A 20,255-nucleotide genomic window follows, 5' to 3' on the forward strand; every position below is an offset into this window, starting at 1 on the left:
CTCCTGGCTAGCGGAGAGATGGCCCGTGTACGCGTGCATGAGCCACGGCCGGAGGGGGTATGCCGCATCTGCGATGACGCAGAAGGGCATGGTGGTGTCCCCCAGAGGGATCTCCCGCTGGGGGATGTAGGTCCCCACCTCCAGCCGGCGGCACAGGCCCAAGTTCTGGAAAACCCGGGCGTCGTGGGTGCTGCCAGGCCAGCCCACATAAATGTCCTGGAAACGTCCCCGGCTGTCCTCCAAGGCCTGGAAGACGACAGAATGGTAGCCCTTGCGATTCAGGTATCGTCCTCCACTGTGATGCGGGGCGTGGATGGGGATGTGAGTCCCATCCAGAGCCCCGAAGCAGTTGGGGAAGCCTAGGGTGGCAAAGGCTGCAATGGTGGCATCTGGGTCCCCCAGCCTCACGAGCCTGTGCAGGAGCAGGGCGTTGATGGCACGCACAACCTGCAGAGAAAGCACATGGGACAGCACCAATGAGGGGTGAGCAGGGTGTGCGTAGCCCTGCCCTGCCCTGCCCTCCTCTGCCCGGGCCCCCCTCCCCTGCCCGGCCCTCCTCTGCCCTCCCCCGCCCTGGCCTCCCCGGCCCTCCCCTCCCCTCCCCTCCCCTGCCCTCCTCTGCCCGGGCCCCCCTCCCCTGCCCTGCCCTCCCCCCGTGGGTTCTCTTACCTCCATGAACACAGCCCCAACGGCGGCCTTGCCGACACCAAACTGCTGTCCCACGGATCGGTAGCTGTCGGGAGTGGCCAGCTTCCAGACAGTGATGCCGACCCGTTTCTCCACTGTGAGGGCATGCCGCATGGCGGTGTTCTGGTGCCTGAGTGCAGGGGTGAGCCACTGGCACAGCTCCATAAATGTCTGCCGGCTCATCCTGAAGTTCCTGAGCCAGCGGTCGTCATCCCACTCCCCAAGCACCAGCCGCTCCCACCAGTCGGTGCTGGTGGTGTAGCTCCACAGCTGCCGGCGTGTGAGGCGGGGGGAAGGGCGGGGTGCTGCAGGGTTGGGGGTTGAGCCCTGCTGCCCTGGGGGCAGCTCCTCCTCCAGGGTAGCAAGGAGGTGCTCAGCTGCCTCCCGCATGGCATGGAGCAGGGCAAGCCCTGCTCCTGCCGGGAGGGCTGGGTGGACCTCTGGCTGCTGCTGCTGCTGCTGCTGCTGCTGCTGCTGCTGCTGCTGGTGGTCCATGACTGCGGCGCCCGGGGTCTGTGTGCCTATGGCTCCTCAGACCGCGTGCTGTGCAGGCTGAGTGTGTCTGGGAGGGGCCCTTTAAGGGAGCGGCTAGCTGTTGCCCCGGAAGCGCTAGTCCGCCCTGTGACCCTGGCTGCAGCTGTGCCTGGCATCCCTATTTCGATGTCTGCTACTTTGGCGTGTAGACATTCCCTCGCAGCGCCTATTTCGATGTGGTGCTGCGCAACGTCGAAGTTGAACATCGACGTTGCCGGCCCTGGAGGATGTGTAGACGTTATTCATCGAAATAGACTATTTCGATGTCACTACATCGAAATAAGCTATTTTGATGTAGGCTTCACGTGTAGACGTAGCCTTTGTGTGTAGACTCTCTGTGGGATCTTTCAAAAGAACTTGCTAGTGTAGACACAGCTAATAAGATGGAGGAAAAGAAAGAACGCCTTCAATACGCTTCTCAGATGGCTCCTTGCTGTTACTCTTAGTTTAACACTATAATGCACCATGGAGAAACCAGAGTGAGTGTATTATTACATGACTAAAGTGTGAAAAATTGGGACAGGGCAAAGGGTAATAGGTGCCTCTGTAAGCCAAAGCCCTGAATATCGGAAACAGTCCTATAAAATCTGGACAGCTGGCCACTCTCAATTTATGCACCTCAATAAGTGACCTGGTTTTGAAGAGTGCTGATTTCCATTGAAATGAACAGGAGCTACTCGGCACTGGTTACTTTTGCAAACTGTGCCCACTTATTTAAATGCTTAAACACAGCGGTAGGAATCTACTGTTAGATACCAAATTTTTTTAAATGTTGATTTCTATTTCTATTCACTTTGGGAATACTTTCAACCAGTACAAAGGAAGGTGCAGATTAAACAGTACACAAACGGGAAATATCTTCCTTAGGGGGTTATACTGCCACCCAGGTCAGTTGTATCTGAGCCAAAATATCTAGGTTTCAATGAGAATAGTCGCTGTCACTTATATAGTACTTATCCTTGGTAGATCACAAAGAACTTTAAAAAGATGGCCAGTATCTTTATCCCCATTTTAAAGATGGAGAAATGGAGGCACGGAGAAGGCAGTTATTTGCATTAGATCACAGGGAAGGTCACTTGCAGAGCCAGGAACAGAATCAGACCTCATGTGTCTCACTCCAGCGCTCGATCTAGTATTCAATGCAGTAGCTGGTGACCAGCCTCACAGTGACTATATAATATACTTTGCTGTTCTAGAGCAGCCCTACACAGATCTTCACCAATGCTTGATCCTGACCTGCAGCACCACTGTTATTGCAAAGTGTTACCCTGTGACTGGTTATAGCCAACTCCAAACTGTGCTCTCTTCAAACGCTGCAATTATGATCTCTAGTCACAGTATTGTGCTCAAATTTATCTTGCTCAAGCTGAATCTATTTTGGTTCAGGTAATTTAAGGTATGTCTACACTTACCAGACATCAGCACTGCAGCACTCAATCTACCAGGGTTGTTTAGTAGGTCTAGTGGTGACCCTCTAAATCAACTACAGATAACTCTCCCCTCACCTCCGGTACTCCACCAGCTCAAGATGCATAAGTCAATGGGAGAGTTTCTCCCATTGACACAGTGCATTGTAGATACTGCAGTAAGTTATTCACATAGCAGCAGTTGTGTAACTTAGGTTAATATAGCTCCAGTGCAGACCAACCCCCATAGTCCTCAATGACTGTCTTATTTAAATAGTAATCACATATGAGCAGCTCAGTTTCCTAGAAATGATCAGACTAGGCTTATTCAGTAGCTTAGTACCACAGAATGCTGTACAAATCTCAGATACAGAAAAAATTATCAAAAGAAAGGTGGCTTCCAGGAAGAAATCAAAATGCACTGAAAACTGTCAAATCCCTCTGTAGTAGTTTTGGCGAGAGATCCAAGAGCTTGCTCGTTCCTCCTCTTGGCACTATCTGCAGTCGAAAATGCTCCACAAAGTTATTTTTATTTCCTTGAAGCCAGAAGAATTTCTTCCAAAGGCTGCAGTTAATTCTTTAAAACTGCCTCACTCCATAAGGAAGTCTAAGGACTTGGGTGGCTACGTCTACACTAGCCCCAAACTTCGAAATGGCCACGCAAATGGCCATTTTGAAGTTTACTAATGAAGCACTGAAATGCATATTCAGCGCTTCATTAGCATGCGGGCGGCCGCGGCACTTCAAAATTGACGTGCCTCGCCGTCGTGCGGCTCGTCCCGACGGGGCTCCTTTTTGAAAGGGCCCTGGCTACTTCGAAGTCCCCTTATTCCCATCAGCTGATGGGAATAAGGGGACTTCGAAGTAGGCAGGGTCCTATCGAAAAGGAGCCCCGTCGGGACGAGCCGCACGGCGGCGAGGCGCATCAATTTCGAAGTGCCGCGGCCGCCCGCATGCTAATGAAGCACTGAATATGCATTTCAGCGCTTCATTAGCAAACTTCGAAATGGCCATTTGCATGGCCATTTCGAAGTTTGGGGCCAGTGTAGACACGGCCTGTGTCAGTCAAGAGACATGGTACAGGAACTGTATCTTGTGATCAGTGGGGCCCAAAGAGGATTAATGTTTTTAGTGCTTGCACTGTAAAAGTATCCTTGGGTTTACCAAAAAAACTCTCTTTGAAAGGCTGAGTAAACTTAAAGCAGGCTCAGAATGGAGGAGTACATAGTTACAAAGTCACAGGCCACCATGTCACCAGATTTTTGATTTATAGGTATAGATCTGATTCTTCTCTCACAAACACCAATTTTACTCTAATGGAAATGTTGACTCTAGTTGTTATACCTTATGTATACCTGTGCACATGAAAGCAGATCAGAGCCATAACTTTTTAATATTGCATTATATGTGGTCTGGAGCTTATAAGTTGTTGCACTCTGATCAAATCATTGGTTCCTTTCATTCCTCAGATGTGTCCAGCAGTGGACAATAGAGAATGCTTCAGAGCATGACTAACATTCCTAGAAATTATGCAATGAAGTGCATGGGGTTGGAACTATTGCTGACACACTCCAGCTGAAGCATAAGGATTGCTAACCACATTTTAGCTAATAGAGCTACTATGTTATTAATGGTTGTTTTCATTTACAAAGGACCCATCACAAAGCAGGCTCCCCACCCCACTGCCCAAGTAGCCCATCAAACTGAAAATGTAAACAGTTGTTCTCTATCCCCAGAATTTAATCTTGGAAAAAAGAATTCTCCCCCTTTATGGACACAAGCAGAAAAATCCACGAACAACATTCTTCTGTTTCCAAGGCACAGGTTGTAACAGCCAAACTCCTGTCAAGCGGAAACCAACATCTTCCCATTACCTTTGTTCTTTCTCCTTTTCATGCTTGACAGCTAAACTGTGCAATTTAAATGAATCCCATCTGCACCTATCCTCCACTATCATGCCACCAATTTCATTACTATCCTTTAGTCTTGGTAGAAAAAAATGGGTTGCAGGTATTAACCCTGCCCAGGCCATTGGTATAGGGGAATACTGAAACCTGGACAGTTAGAATACTTTTGCAGTTTTCTCTAACTGGCTTTTTCAGCATATGAAAGTTCATATCCTGTTATTCCCTCTAGAGCAGTGGTGGGCAACCTGCTACCCATTAGGGTAATCTGAGTGTGGGCCACAAGGCATTTTGCTGATGTTGACTTGTCTAAAAGCACTGCTCTCCCCCACTCCTCCCCCTGTCCCCTCCTCCACACACACACCCCCACACATAGAGCTCCCAGTTGCTGTGGTTTTCTGTTTGTGGCCAATGGGAGTTATGGGAAGTGGCAGCCAGGATGTCCCTGTGGCCCCTTTGCCTGAAGGTGTCACTTCCTACAGCTCCCATTGTCCAGAAACAGAGAGCTGTGGCCACTGGAAACTGCAAGGAGCAGTGTTTATGAACAGTCGATATCAGCAAAATGTCTCACAGTCCACAATCAAATTATCTTGATGGGATGAGTGAAGCTTGTAGGCTGCAGGTTGTCCACCAATGTTCTAGAGTCATTGATTACAAGGCCAGAAGGAACCACTCTTCTAATTTGACCATCTGTGTAGCACAGGCCACAGAACTTATAATTTCTACAGGATATCGTTCAGAAAAACATCTGGCCTTGATTTTTAAACTGCCAGGGGAGAAGCCACCACAGCCCTTGATAAGTTGTTCCAATGGCAGTTACCTTCATTGTTAAAAAGGTATGTCCCTTTCCCAGTCTGAATTTGTGTAGCTTAGACTTCCAGACATTGGATAATGCTGTACCTTTTTCTGCTAGACTGACAAGCCCATCCTCAAATATTTGTTCCCTCAGAGCATGAGCATCGGGTTTATTGTTCCTAGTCAAAACCCCATCAGTGCTGCTCTAAGTTTTAGCTGAAGAGCATGGCTTGGGAACTGCATGTGAGCCATCCCATCGAGGGGTTGAGCATGTCATGTTCTCAGCACATGTGGGGAGGGCTATTATTCTACTCTTTCTCCTGTTTTCCTTTTAACATCGTAATTAGTTAATGGGCTCAAGAGAGGAGCTCCAGGTTAGAAGTGGCATGTCCTGACAGAGCAATGTCAGAGCGATGGAGGGTTAAAATCCTTTCAGCCTTTTGGTGCTCAGTGTACTCCTAGGCAGTGGCAGGGCAATTTCTAGGGGCTGACTTTATTTGAGGTCAGACTGATGATTCAGCCATTAATTCCTCTTTACTTTGTTTTGCATCTGGAAACAGGCAAACAAACCATTCCAGGACATTCCAGTCAATGTTTTCCCAAAGCGAACAGTCAGATCCATTACAGTTTACATAAAACAGAATGCAGTTCTTGTGGTGCAGTAGTGAAAACAGAAAATAAATGGTTTGAACCATTAGCTGCCTGACTGGATAACAACAATGAGAAAATTCTGCAAGCTGGGCTATAACACTTGCAGAATAATTGTCCAGCTAACCATTTAAGGAAAGGACTGAAAGTTGCTTCTTTTCTAACCAGCCTGTTTCTCCTTTCGATGGCAGGCTTTTCAGACCACCCACATAAACATATACAGGGTATTTCTGCATGCAATAAAATGCCCACAGCTTGTCCATGTCAGTTGACTTGGGATGTGGGGCCAAAAAATTGCCACACAAAAACACTTAGGCTTGGGGCGGAGGCTGGGCTTTGGCACCCCACGCCTTGGGCTCAGGGGCCTTGCACTGCAGAGGTATAAAACTGCAGTGGATATGTTTGCATCTTAACATGGAGATTGGAATGTAGGATCTGCTAGGCTAGGCAGATCCTTCAAAGTTTCTTCATGAGGTCTTTATTGACAGAGATCTGCCGATGGAAACTAAGATCCTGGTCTACAATGCAGCAGTCACCCTCACTCTCCTTTATGGGTGTGAGACTGGGTGACATTCATCTTTAGCACCTGGAGTAGTTACAAAAAGTGCTGCCTTAGGAAGATTCTCAGCTGGGAAGACTATGGCACCAGTTCCAGCATTCTCTCTGCAGCTAGTACCACCTGTGTTGCGTCAAAGATTATGGAACATCAGATTTGGTGGAGTGTCCATTGTGTATGGATGTTGGATACTCATCTTCCAAATCAAGTCCTCCTTTCTCAACCTAGTCATGGTAAGAGAAGCTGCAGGGCAGAGAGGAAATGCTACAAGGACACCAGGATGGTACATCTTCAGAAGGGAGGCACTGGCCTCCACATTTTGTTATGAACTGGCTGGCAATACACTGTAATGGTATCTCATCACACATCAAGCTTCAGTCCGTTTTGAAGAGAATTACCTTCCTCAAAAGGCTGAGAAGCAATGGAAGAGGAAGGAAAGTATATGGTACCCCAACCTGAAATTGTGCTCTCCCCAAAAAACCACCTGTCACTTGTGTGGAAAAACCTTTAGATCATAGCTTGGACTTCTCAGCCATCTTAAGACTCATCAATAACTTCTGTTCCTAACAGACACACTCATATCAAGGGATAACCACCACAGCCACTGAAACATTTGAGCTCTGGAACCACATGAGGGTTAAAAGGTTCCAGAGTCCAGGCTCCAGCCTGAATAACCTTACACTATTTTATAGCCCCACAGTTCATGCCTCTGTCAGCTAACATGGGCCAGTTGTGAGAGTTTTATTTCAGTGTAGGCCAAACCTATGTGTCAACTCACTCACAGGAAGTCTCTCACCTTCAAACCCTGCTTTATAATCAGTTTCTCATTGAAAAAGATGGCTAACAATAACAGCAATGTGATACAATACCAATATATTTTTTAGCAATTTACAGAACAAAGACATTGGCCCAATCTTCATTTGTTGGAGCTCCACTGACTTCAGTGGAAAAATGCAAGCTCACACTAGCTGAAGATCTGGCCCATTACTCCTTAGCATACGGAAGACGAGTTCAAACACAACTGTTGGACATTGTTAAATCCCGTTCCTTTTTGCTGTACTGGCTTTACATTTTTACGAGTTTTCTGGAATGCTTTGTTCTTTTGATGATTTTTCTCTGTATCTGGGGGGTTTTTGGTTGTCGGGCTTTTAATGGAGATTGTGACAAGGCTTGCCTTGAACGGTACGGCAGTGCACTACAGACACCCACTGTCTACAATGAGCAATTAGAAGAAGGAAATTAGGTTTCTCAGAGAAAGGGCGATAGGAAGTCACTTAAGTGTCATGTTTTCAGTGACTATGATTGCAGTCATATCTCATTTATGTTATTTGAAAAGAGAATGCTGCAGGTTCCTTTGGAGATGCTTCTACTTCTGAGCCACCCTCTCTTTGGGGTTTCAACTGTGGTTTAACTGCTGTCGCTTTATCTAGAACTAAGCGGCATGCCCCAATTTCAGGTTGCTGCTACTTTGTAAAAATTGAACTAAAATTTTCCTCTGTTCACAGTTGGTACAGAGCAATTCTGGAAATGGAACTGAGAGGTGCAAAACACTCAAAGTGTTTACTAGACTGCACTACTACAAAATCATTCTTGGTCTGCTTATGCAACTAGAAGAACTAATTCTGAGTACTGACTTTCCACATCTTAGTTAGCACATTAAATTCGATTGAAGTGTGTGTGTTTGCTGTTCTGTCATTCCTAGAACTGAGACTGAAAAGTACGTGATAGCCATAGTCAGGACAGCACAGGTAAGCGCTATGTAAACTTTCATGCACTGTTCTGAGGACTATTATGCTATCATAACCGTTTCACTCGCTTTTCCCTTCTGTTTTTAGCCATACATTGCATCTTATATGTTAAGAATGTTAAGCTTTTTGGAGCAGGGAGTGCCATTTACAGTTGTGTATGGCACGTAGCATAATGAGGTGCTAACTGGGGTCTCATGGTGTTACTGCAATATAAATAATTATTTTAAAATGCCCTTCATTCCCCATCAGCAGAATCCCTACAAGTCCGGCCCCTCTGCTCCCCACACATACCTCTCCCTACACACCGCTCCACCAGTCTAACAGTAGGCCTCCACTGAACATATGGAAAAAATGTTAATTGAAAACTAGAATGGAAAGACCAGAATAATAATCCACCACACAACCTCCCCTGGACCTGTCAAGGCCAGAAACTCAAAACTGGCAAACATCCTGGCAAGCTCAGATTCAGAGCTGCATGCTTTCCAAATATACTTACCAGCGTTATGTTATTTAGTAAAAATAAGATTAAAATGGTGGCAGTGCAGATCACAGCTTGAAACAACATAGCAAGAGGAAAGGAGAGAGCTATAAGGGGTATTATAATTAGGGAACTGTTTTCTTTAAAAAAATACCATATATCTTAAATCCCTCACTTTGGCTGGGTTTCATTTTGCACTCAGCCATACTGGTGTCTTTGAAATCAAGTACCATGCACGTCTGATGCAACCAATTTGACAAGGCTTATGCTGTTAAGATGAGATACGTACCAGTCTAGAAAACAGAGAGATTATAGTGTGACCATGTCTACACTAGCCCCTTCCTTTCGGAAGGGGCATGGTAACGAGTCACATCGGCAAATGCTAATAAGGTGCTGCCATGAATATGCAGTGCCTCATTAGCATAGTGCCAGCCGTGCGCGGTTCGAAAGTGCCACTTTCAAATCATGCGCCGCCCATGTAGATGGGGGCCTTTCAAAAAGACCTCCTGACTTTGAAAGCCCCTTCTTCGCAAACCCAAATAGGAAGGAGGGGCTTTTGAAGTCAGGAGGTCCTTTCAAAAGAATCCCCATCTACACAGGCGGCAGTGTTCCGAAAGTGACATTTTCGAACCGCACAGGGCTGATATTATTCTAATGAGGCGCTGCATATTCATGGAAGTGTCTCGTTAGCATCTGCCAATGTGGCTCATTACCATGCCCCTTCCTTTCGGAAGGGGCTAATGTAGACATAACCTGCATGCTTTTAAAAAATGAAGATTTGTTAAAGCAATGTGCAATTGGCTGAATTTCCATCTCCTCCAGAATTCATAGGGCTGACTGTAGTATTTTAGGCTATGCCACGTGGTATGGTGATAAATCCCACCCCCCCACCCTCCCGGAGGATACGCAGAGAGAGACTGAAGCCCCTGCATGCAGTGAAGTGCAGCTTTTATCCCAGGTGGCTCTGACTTCAAGTGCCACATTCACAGCAGCAAAAAACCAATCCCCTCATCTTGAGTCTATCCCCTCCACCCATTTTTACGATAGGATTTTTAAAAAGGCATATTTATAGTCTGTTTCCCAAATGCAAATAATGAGGTGACATATTCTCCCATGTTTTTAAAGGCTGGGAAGACCAAGGAGTAAAAGCAAACAGTTTTCCTCCACCTGAATAGGCTTCTTGTGCTCATATCTAAATATACTTTTATAGTCATGCTAACTCTCCAGTTTTGTGTCTTCACTGAGCATGTAAAAAGCTGCTAAAGCATCATGAAAGACTTGAAAAACTTAAACCAAATTCACCTCCTAAGCTATGAGATTTCCTGTATTTCACTCCCCCTCATTTTGTATCACTAAGGAGACAAGCATTGGCATGAAAACAAGATCTTGGTTCCTTGAGAGTTCATCTATTCCAACTGCTTATTATTCTCTCGCCCCCATGTCTTGCACCCAAGGCCCTATCTCTCTGCTTGTGACATCACTTGTTTCCATGGTATCCAATTGTGATGTCACAGAACTCGCACTTGAGGTGCAGAAGAAGAGATAGCAGCAGGAACACATGAACTCTTCTTAAGGAAGCTGATTTCAGCCCATTATCCTAAAGAAATAGAGGGGAGAAAAATAAAACCCATCCTGTGGAGAAACTGAATTGCTCCTACTTACAAAAATAACTTAAGCCAGCATCAGTTGTTAGAAATCAACACACAAATAACTCCATTGCAGACACTAGGAGAAATTCTTTGGCTCTTTATGACTAACAGACTTTTGGAGCTTAAGCATGCATCTGACAAAGTGGGTCTTTGTCCACGAAAGCTTATGCTACAAAAACATGTTAGTCTATATTAGGTGCCATAGGACTTGGCATTGTTTTTGCAGATACAGACTAACAGAGCTACTCCTCTGATAATTGCAGAGACTATCTTCTTAAACTAGAGCTGTACAATCTGGGTCTCAAAAGTATTAACTCTCCTAAATGTCAACCCTTTCTCTGACTTGCTTGCAAACTTTTTATTGTTCATATGTCTTCCTCTCTCCACAGCCTAAAAAGTTTCACTTTCTTCTAGACCACTTCCATAGCACTAGCTCTGGCTGTGTCTACACGTGCCCCAAACTTCGAAATGGCCATGCAAATGGCCATTTCGAAGTTTACTAATGAAGCGCTGAAATGCATATTCAGCGCTTCATTAGCATACGGGCGGCAGCCGCGCTTCGAAATTGACGCTCCTTGCCGCCGCGCGGCGCGTCCAGACGGGGCTCCTTTTCGAAAGGACCCTGCCTACTTCGAAGTCCCCTTATTCCCATGAGCTCATGGGAATAAGGGGACTTCGAAGTAGGCAGCATCCTTTCGAAAAGGAGTCCCGTCTGGACGCGCCGCGCGGCGGCAAGGAGCGTCAATTTCGAAGCGCGGCTGCCGCCCGCATGCTAATGAAGCGCTGAATATGCATTTCAGCGCTTCATTAGTAAACTTCGAAATGGCCATTTGCATGGCCATTTCGAAGTTTGGGGCACGTGTAGACACAGCCTGTGTCCTAGCCTAGGCATCAGCAATGCCTAGCACGGGTGCCAAGAGTGGAATGCAAGCTGATTTTCATCAGCACATGAGGCAGGAGCTCAGCCCTGCCCCTCCTCCCCCATGCAGTTTAGGGCTTGCTCAAAGCCATGGTGCCTGGGGATTAACAAAAACTAGCTAATACTACCAACCACCATCTAAACAGTACAGCTCTGCATCTTCATTAATTGATTAATGAAGCTGTTGTAAGTAGGACTATTAAAGACCTTAAAAAGTATCATGGGCACTTGGACCGTACATAGAGGTCAAAAGGTCAAATTTCAGCACTCTGCCTCGGAAAGGTTGCTGATCCTTGCCTTAGCCTCTTCCTTCACTCCCTTCCCTAGTTGGCTCATAATTACTCCTTTTCCATACACGTCCCCTCCTTCCTATAATCTCCACATTACCATTTAAACACTCTAATATCTAGCAATACAGTAATCCTTTGAAAGGCGCAATTTCGAGGTGCACTTAACTTGCATTAACACGAGTTAAGCGCAATTCAAAATCCCGCTCCCCCTATCCCCATTTCAACATCTCCTGCTGCCCCACCACCACACAGCCCTGGTTCAAACCCTTTCCCCCAGCCCCAGTTCAAACCCCCCTCCCCCCTGCATGACTCCAGCTCACAGCCCTCCATGCACCGGTCTGGCTCACCCGCCCCCACCCCACAGGGCTGTGTGGCTCCAGCTCCCCCCCCGCAAAGCTGCATGCTTCTGGCTCAACTCCACCCCTCCACCCACCATGCAGCCCTAACCCACCCCAGTCTTCGCCCCCCGACCCCCTCCCACAGCCCCAACCTACCACCAGGCTTAACCCTCCCCAACCCCAGGACTTACTTTCGAAAGGAGCTCCAGGTGCTCCTGCTGCTTCCCTGGCTGCAGAATATGTCCCGTCGGGAAAAAAAGCTGCCCTCCGACTTAGTGAAATTCGAATTATGCGAGGGTACGTGGGAACGCAACCCTTGTGTAACTCGAGGGACTACTGTGCTGACAGCCCTTCTACCTGAGTCCAATGCCCACTGTATTCTAGTCTTCTTAGCAATGCACTCTGAGCACCACAGAGCACAGAAAGTTCAGAGTGTAGAAAAAATGTACATACAGAGCATGCCCATGGATAAGCACAAAAGCTATGTCTTGCATGCCACTCCATTGTAAGGGAAAGGCTACAGGGAGCATCTGATCAATATAACAGGGTTAAAAGTAAGGAAGGAGCCAAAGGAGACAGTCAGAATAAGCATCCACATTTATGGCTGTTTGCTTGAAATCAACCTGAACCCTTTTTAGATCTGCCCAGTTCAATTAATTCTTTCTCTGTCCATTGGAATAGATTATTCCTTTGAAGCACAGGATACATACACCAAAACCAGAAGCTGATGTGAGTTTTGCCCCATATATCTGCTGTTATTGCACAATAAAACAGATACATCAAATGCCTTCCCAGCGGGCTTATTTTGGTAAAACTCACTCAGCTAAAGATTCTGTATTCATACAGAACTTCTGTCCCTGCTCAGCTTTAGAGCCCTTTAGCTATCATACTTCTGTTCCAGGAGTCGCTGGCAGCTGCCTGCACCACTGGTGGTGTTCCATCTGAAGAGCCCTCATCAGGAAACTGGGGTGGCAAAGTAGCATCGGAGGCCAGGGTCTGCTCATCCTCACTAAACACTATCAAGTCCTGGTGGAGAAGAGAATAAAGAAATAATCAGTTAAGGAGTGAATAATCAGAATGCCCCAAGTGGTGAAGACTAGACCCACCAGATTCTGAAAAAGGCTCTGTGGGATATGCCAAACGCTGCTGGCAGCCCCAGCTATGGGAACCCTGGCCGGGGGAAGGGAATTCCATGACAAGTCCCGCATCCCCCATTTACACAAAAATGTCCAGCGGAACATTTTTGCATAAATGTGGGACATGGGACTTGTCCTGGAAATGTGGGACATCTGACAACCTTAGTGAAGACTCAAGCTTTACAGGTTGCACTAAAACCAAGAAGCGGGGAGGGTGTTAAAAACTGCAACTTACCTAAATTGGTTGGTTGATTTTTAGTTGACATTAAATACAGACTGAAATATTTTCAAAATGTTTAAGACAGCCCCTAATTGCATAGTTACCTGGGTGAGGATGAGGCATTATGAGTGCACATTTGAAAACAAATATAAATGAATGTCAGCTTCTCCCCCTGACCTACATGCTGAGAGCCAAGTGCAGGGAGCTGTGTCTCCCCTAATAAAGTTGACATCATGAATGTCTAAAGCAGCATAAAGAATCCAGCTCACGATTCTCTTTTAGGTGTCAGTGATATGATTTTCCATTATAGAAGAAACATAGAACCTCATAATGAGGTCTTGCAGGATTTTCTGGTCAGCTTTTAAAATATCAAGGAACTTATTTCCACCTTCTAGTCTGCTAAAGGATGACCTTTTCCCCAGAGTAAACTTATAAAAAAAGGCAATTGATACAAGCAGAAATGTTCTGGCCGTATGGTTCCACTGTAATTATTGAAAAGGTCTGTGTTTCCATAAGGATTCTCTTTTGCGCGTCCCAAGAGCTTGATTCACTACAGCTACTTTGCAATTTTATAGCACCTTTCATCTGAGAATGCTAAAATATTTTACAAACATTAAATAATGCAGTCTTACAACAGCACTGTGATGTAGGGTATTAGTATTCTGTCTTTTCAGATGGGGAAACTGGGCTAAGAAAAGATCTCTTCAATCCCAGTCCAGGGTTTAAAGTACCAGGTGTGTTGGGTCAGGTCCTCATTTGAGGTTAATTGGTCGAGCTTCCTGGAAGTCAGTGGAGCTGTGCTTATTTCCACTAGCTGATGATCTGGCTCAGAGCTACTCACAGCTTGTTTCATTCTATTTAATCTTAAAGGGAAGCCAAAAATTGGTGGTTATAACATCTCAGTTGACTGCCGATGAAGTCTCACACTGGCAACTAGTACAGATAGGAAAAGAATTTCATTAAAATAGGTAACATATGAGATTTTTTTTCTCTTTGTAGGAAGGGTTGAAAATCACTGTAGGTTTTTAATTGTTTTAACAGATTAGGCTTAAGAAAGCAGTACTTAAAAGAGCTGAAGAGGGGATTATGGCCTTGCTTACATTAAAACAACATAATGTTGCCCACGTCAGGATGCTAGGAATGAAACAGTACTGAACTCTGCTGTCTGTACTTGGCAAACTTGAAAGTAAACTACATTCAACATTGGTTTAGCTCTCTTTGTTGCTGATACTCAGCAATGTTGTTTGTTTTGTAGTGCAGTCAAGATTAAAAGACATATATTCCTAGAACACATTAAAATGACTCTTGCCTTAGCAACTCCACACAGGTTGGCAGCCTTGGGAGTAGGAGATGTAATTATGACTGGCAGTGACTCTGAATAACAGAAAGGTATATGATCTTACAGTTTTAATGTGTTTGGGGTGGTTCAGAGACACAGATGTTTAAGCACTGTCTGGTGATGCATAAGTTTAAACACTAAAATATTCTGATAGAGCCCTGAAAGTGGTGCTTTGTGTAATCTTCACTGCTGCATTTGTTCATTGTTATTCATTAGATTGTTTTTGATCTTGCTTGGAATAAAGATGAATACAATCTAACAATCTAAAAAAATACTCCAAGTTTATGTGTCTATTCATTTTTCTCACAACAAAGAAACAACCTATTTTAAAAATCTAGACTGCTCAGAAGCTGAGACAAATCCAAAGTCTTCATAGTTCAGGTCAGGTAACTACCCAAAAGTTTGGATAATGATTCTAACATCTTAGATCTGCAAAGCAGAACCAGAATTAGTGAGAAAAGACTTTCTCACGGTATTTCTCTGTTTCTGCTTCACATCTTACACAGATAATACAAGGACTGTACTAAAATGAAAAATGATGGTAAAATCATTAAGTGATCGGCCTTGAGTTTTCCAAAAGCTTTGGTTTGGTAAAGTTCATGATGGTTTTTATTTTGTAAGAATCAGGTTATATTTGACGTTAAAATTATTCTGATAGCATAAATTGATGATTATGAGTTCACAGAAGGATCCACTCAAATAGGAGCATAAAGCTGAAAAAGAATAAAGCTTCTATAAAAGTCTAAATAAGTAAATCAGCGAATCTGGTAAGAAAAATTACTAGAAAAATGTGTAGAAGGTAAGTGGAACCATAATTTCTCTGTTGAGAAATTAATTATTTTAACTGATTTGGTAAGATGACACCACTGTTAGCAGCAGTGCATCAGTGTGTCCACATTAGCCACCTTGCTCTGCTTTCAATTTTGCCCTGTGTACACACTGTGCTCTGTTACATAGCTGTGTCAGCATTGCCTTCTGGCTTTCTTATCCCACAGTTCCCTGCTCACCTGAATTACAAGGACTCTTCAAATTTCTCTATTGTAAAAAAAGTTGCAAGCCCTCTGCAACAGCAAAACAAATTGACATAGATATATACAGAGGCAGATGAGGGACTTATGGGGCCCTGGGCCACAGCAAATGGGCTCCCTCTCCGCCTCTTGTGCCTTTCATTCCTCCCCACCCAACTTGTACTCCTGCTGGAGATCTGAGTAGAATATGGGGGTTCCCCTCTCCCACCTGGCAGGAGCATGGGGTGGTCTGGGTGTGTGAGACAAATTGCAGGAATGCCAGGTGAGTGAGTCAGGGCCTGAGCGTGCCCAGTCAGCCAAGGCCCTTGGGCATGGCCCCTGTTGGTGCTCTGGCTGATCCACGAATATAGGTACAGCAGAAAAGGCATTAGAGATGTTATCATCCAACTTCATAAGTGCACCTCACAGGTATTCCAGTTTTCCACTGTATAGGGCTTTCATTGACCTTTCTAAAGTCTTGGATTCAGTGAATGGTTGTGCCCTCTGGATTGTACTTTTGAAGATTGGGTGTCCAAATAAATATACCAATCTCCTAAAGCTGCTTCATGACAACATGAAAGCAACTGTTATAAGAACATAAGAATGACCATACAGTAAACCCTCAAAATGTGTGACTTCAAGTTGTGCTTAACTCGCAATAACTCAAGTTAAGCACAACTCAAAGCCACTCTGCGGCTGTCTGACTGTTGGACTCCCCCAGCTGGGGAAGCCATGTGGGCAGATAGCCACCACTGCTGTGGGAAGCCAGGGAGAAGTAGTGCCAGGCTCCCAGAGTGGCGGGGTGTGGGAAACCAGGCCGCTACCTGGTTCCCTGCTCCCTGCCACTCTGGGAGCCAGAAAACTGACCAGCCGTGATGGGCTGGTCAGTTTCCAGGCTCCCGCAAGCCCAGGGCAGCTGGGAACCAGGTGGCTTTCTCCACACCACTCATGATTTTATATACCCCTATCATATCCACCCCTTGCATAGTCTCCTCTTTTCTAAGACGAAAAATCCTAGTTTCTTTAAGCTCTCTTCATATGAGACCCATTCCAAACCCCTAATAATTTTAGTTGCCCTTTTCTGAACCTTTTCTAATGCCAATATATCTTTGTTGAGATTAGGAGCTCATATCTGTATGCAGTGTTCAAGACGTGGGTGTACCATAGTTCTATATAAGGGCAATAAGATATTCTCCATATTATTCTCTGTCCCCTTATTAATGATTCCTAACATCCTTTTTGCTTTTTTGACTTCTGCTGCACACTGTGTGGATGTTTACAGAGAACTATCCATGATGACCCCAAGATCTCTTTCCTGATTAGTTGTAGGTATATTAGCCTCCATCGTATTGTATGTATAGTGGGGGGTTATTTTCTCCAATGTGCATTACTTTACATTTACCCACATTAAATTTCATTTGCCGTTTTGTTGCCCAATCATTTAGTTTTGTGAGATCTTTTTGAAGTTCTTAACTGTCCGCTCTGGTCTTAACTATCCTGAGCAGTTTAGTATTGTCTGCAAACTTTGCCACCTCACTATTTACCCCGTTCTCCAGATCATTTATGAACAAGTTGAATAGAATTGGTCCTCAGACTGGCCCCTGGGGAACACCACTAGTTAACTTCTCCATTCTGAAAATTTACCATTTATTCCTAGCCTGTTTCCTGTCTTTTAACCAATTTTCAATCCATAAAAGGATTTTCCCTCTTATTCCATGACAACTTAATTTCCATAAGATCCTTTGTACAAGTAGTACTGGCTCCCAGAGTAAGATTTCCACCATATCTATCACGGAACTTCAGTATGCTGATGACAAGGCAGTTTTTGCCCACTCTAAGAAAGATCTTCAAAGTATCCCGAATGTTTTTGCCTATGCTTATAATTATCTTGGTCTCACGCTCAGCAACAAGAAGACCAAAGTGCTCTATCCACCCTCTACAAATGAGGTACCATATGCTCCATCTATTAAAATCAATAGAGAAGTACTGGAGAATGTCAACCGCTTTCTCTACCTTGAAAGTCATCTCTCATCCAAGGCAGATATTGATGCAGAAATCTAACACTCTTTGAACTGTGCCAGTGCAGCATTTCCTCATGCACAGCGCAGGGTTTTTGAAGATCACGACATTCAAACATACCCCAAGCTTCTTGTTTATCAAGCAGTTATTCTTCCGACACTGTTGTATGGGTCTGAAACCTGGACAACCTACAGACATCACTTGCAAGTCCTTTAGAAGCATCACCAACACTGCCTCCGCAAGATCGTGAAGATCAAATGGGAAGACAGATGCACCATCATTCATGTTCTGGAAGAGGCAAAAACTACCAGTATCAAGGCCATGATCATCCATCAGCACCTTTTCTGGACGCTGTCCAGATGCCAAACCATCACCTCCCAAAACGGGTCCTGTTCTCTCAGCTGAAAGAAAGGTACTGTAACAAAGGACAACAGAAGCATTATAAGGACTTGCTGAAGTCTAACTCTCAGAAGTGCAATATTGACACTGACACTTGGGAGACACTTGCCCAGAATCAGTCAAAATGGAGAGAAGTCCTACACAGTGGTCCCCTGCATATTCAACTTCCCCGCTAACAAGCTGAGGAAGATAAGAGACAAAAAAGGAAGGAGAGACTGGTTTCCAGTCACAGTTAACAGCTTGCTGCTGTACCTCGAAACATCTGTCCTCACTGTAATAGAACTTGTGGTTCAATGATAGTCTTTATTGGTCACTTGCGGATCCACAATTCCCATGGAAGATGATCAGACTTAGCAATGAGTGATCACCATCAAGCAATCATCATTAGGGTGTCCATATCTCCCAGTCCCAAATATGGGACAGGGAGATATGGGAGAGGAGGGGCGGCTCCTCTTGGCTCCACCAAGCCCCTGAGAGCCAGGAAGAAGGCAGCAGCCACTGGCACGCCCCCGGAGCCTCAGGGCAACAGCAGCCGCCGGCCCTTTCCAGGAGCAGCGGGGAAGCGGTAGGGACACAGCAGCTGCCCATGCTCCCCTGCTTTCCCGAGGGTCAGAGGAAGTGACTCCCGCCAGAAAAGGTTAGTGGGAGAGGACCCAAATACGTGACAATTAGTCCCTTTTAAAAAAATAAGTAGGGGCACCTTTTCGGCATCCCAAATACAGGACTGTTCTGCCTAATATGGGATGGATGATCACCCTAATCATCATACAATGGCCTCCTTAGATATATGTCTATGATAGGATCAGAATAAAATCAGAGAAGCTGATCACTGTGAAAACAGCATACAACTACCTCCATGCTGGCTGTGGTCTACTTGCCTGCATAAGTTTTTTCCAGCAAACTTATCCCCTTTCTGATTGTGCGCTGGAAGTAGACCACACAGAATGTATAGACTGTGATCAATGCGCTGTGAGATGGGGTAGTGTGAGGGCTACTTACACCATTGTGTCAGTGATCTTCATCTTCTAGCACTGAAAAATCTCACCAGTCTAGACAAGGCCTCTGTGAGAAAGCTTCTCCATAGGGATATGAGTACAAGACCAGATTAACTAGGAACTCCTGACTTCTAATCTAGGTTCTGTCCGTGACAATGTTCAGCAAAGCTAGGGCTGATCCTCATTTAGAATAACGAGCCTTGTATATAAGGGAGAAGCGGTGGATGTGGTATACCTAGACTTCAGTAAAGCATTTGACACGGTCTCACATAATATACTTATCAATAAACTACGCAAATACAACTTAGATGGGGCTACTATAAGGTGGGTGAACAACTGGCTGGATAACCATACCCAGAGAGTAGTTATTAATGGTTTTCAATTCTGCTGGAAAAGTATAACTAGTGGGATTCCACAGGGGTCTGTTTTAGGACCAGTTCTGTTCAATATCTTCATTAACGATTTAGATATTGACATAGAAAGTACACTTATTAAGTTTGCAGATGATACCAAGCTGGGAGGGGTTGCAACTTCTTTGGAGGTTAGGGTCATAATTCAAAAGGATCTGGATAAACTGGAGAAATGGGCTGAGGCAAACAGGATGAAGTTTAATAAGGACAAATGCAAAGTGCTCCACTCAGGAAGGAACAATCAGTGTCACACATACAGAATGGGAAAGGACTGCCTAGGAATGAGTACAGCAGAAAGGGATCTAGGGGTTATAGTGGACCACAAGCTAAATATGAGTCAACAGTATGATGCTGTTGCAAAAAAAGCAAACATGATTCTAGGATGCATTAACAGGTGTGTTGTGAACAAGACACAAGAAGTCATTCTCCCGCTCTACTCTGCGCTGGGTAGGCCTCAGCTGGAGTATTGTGTCCAGTTCTGTGCACCGCAGTTCAGGAAGGATGTGGAGAAATTGGAGAGGGTCCAGAGGAGAGCAACGAGAATGATCAAAGGTCTAGAGAACATGACCTATGAAGAAAGGCTGAAAGAATTGGGCTTGTTTAGTTTGGAAAAGAGAAGACTGAGGGGGGACATGATAGCAGTTTTCAGGTATCCAAAAGGGTGTCATAAGGCAGAGGGAGGGAACTTGTTCTTCCTTGCCTCTGAGGATAGAACAAGAGGCAATGGACTTAAATTGCAGCAGGGGAGGTTCAGGTTGGACATTAGGAAAAAGTTCCT

General features: G+C 45.1%; 1 protein-coding gene across 1 annotated transcript in view; it reads right to left on the reverse strand.

Moving 5' to 3' along the window:
* Nucleotides 1-20,255, reverse strand: part of ENTHD1 (ENTH domain containing 1) — a 54,250-nt gene that overhangs the window by 15,650 nt on the left and 18,345 nt on the right. The window contains 1 exon segment of the mRNA XM_074983912.1: nt 12,795-12,978. Coding sequence (XP_074840013.1) covers nt 12,795-12,978 — 184 coding nt within the window.

This window comes from Carettochelys insculpta, chromosome 1 (assembly GCF_033958435.1).
Source record: "Carettochelys insculpta isolate YL-2023 chromosome 1, ASM3395843v1, whole genome shotgun sequence".
Classification (NCBI taxonomy): Eukaryota; Metazoa; Chordata; order Testudines; family Carettochelyidae; genus Carettochelys; species Carettochelys insculpta.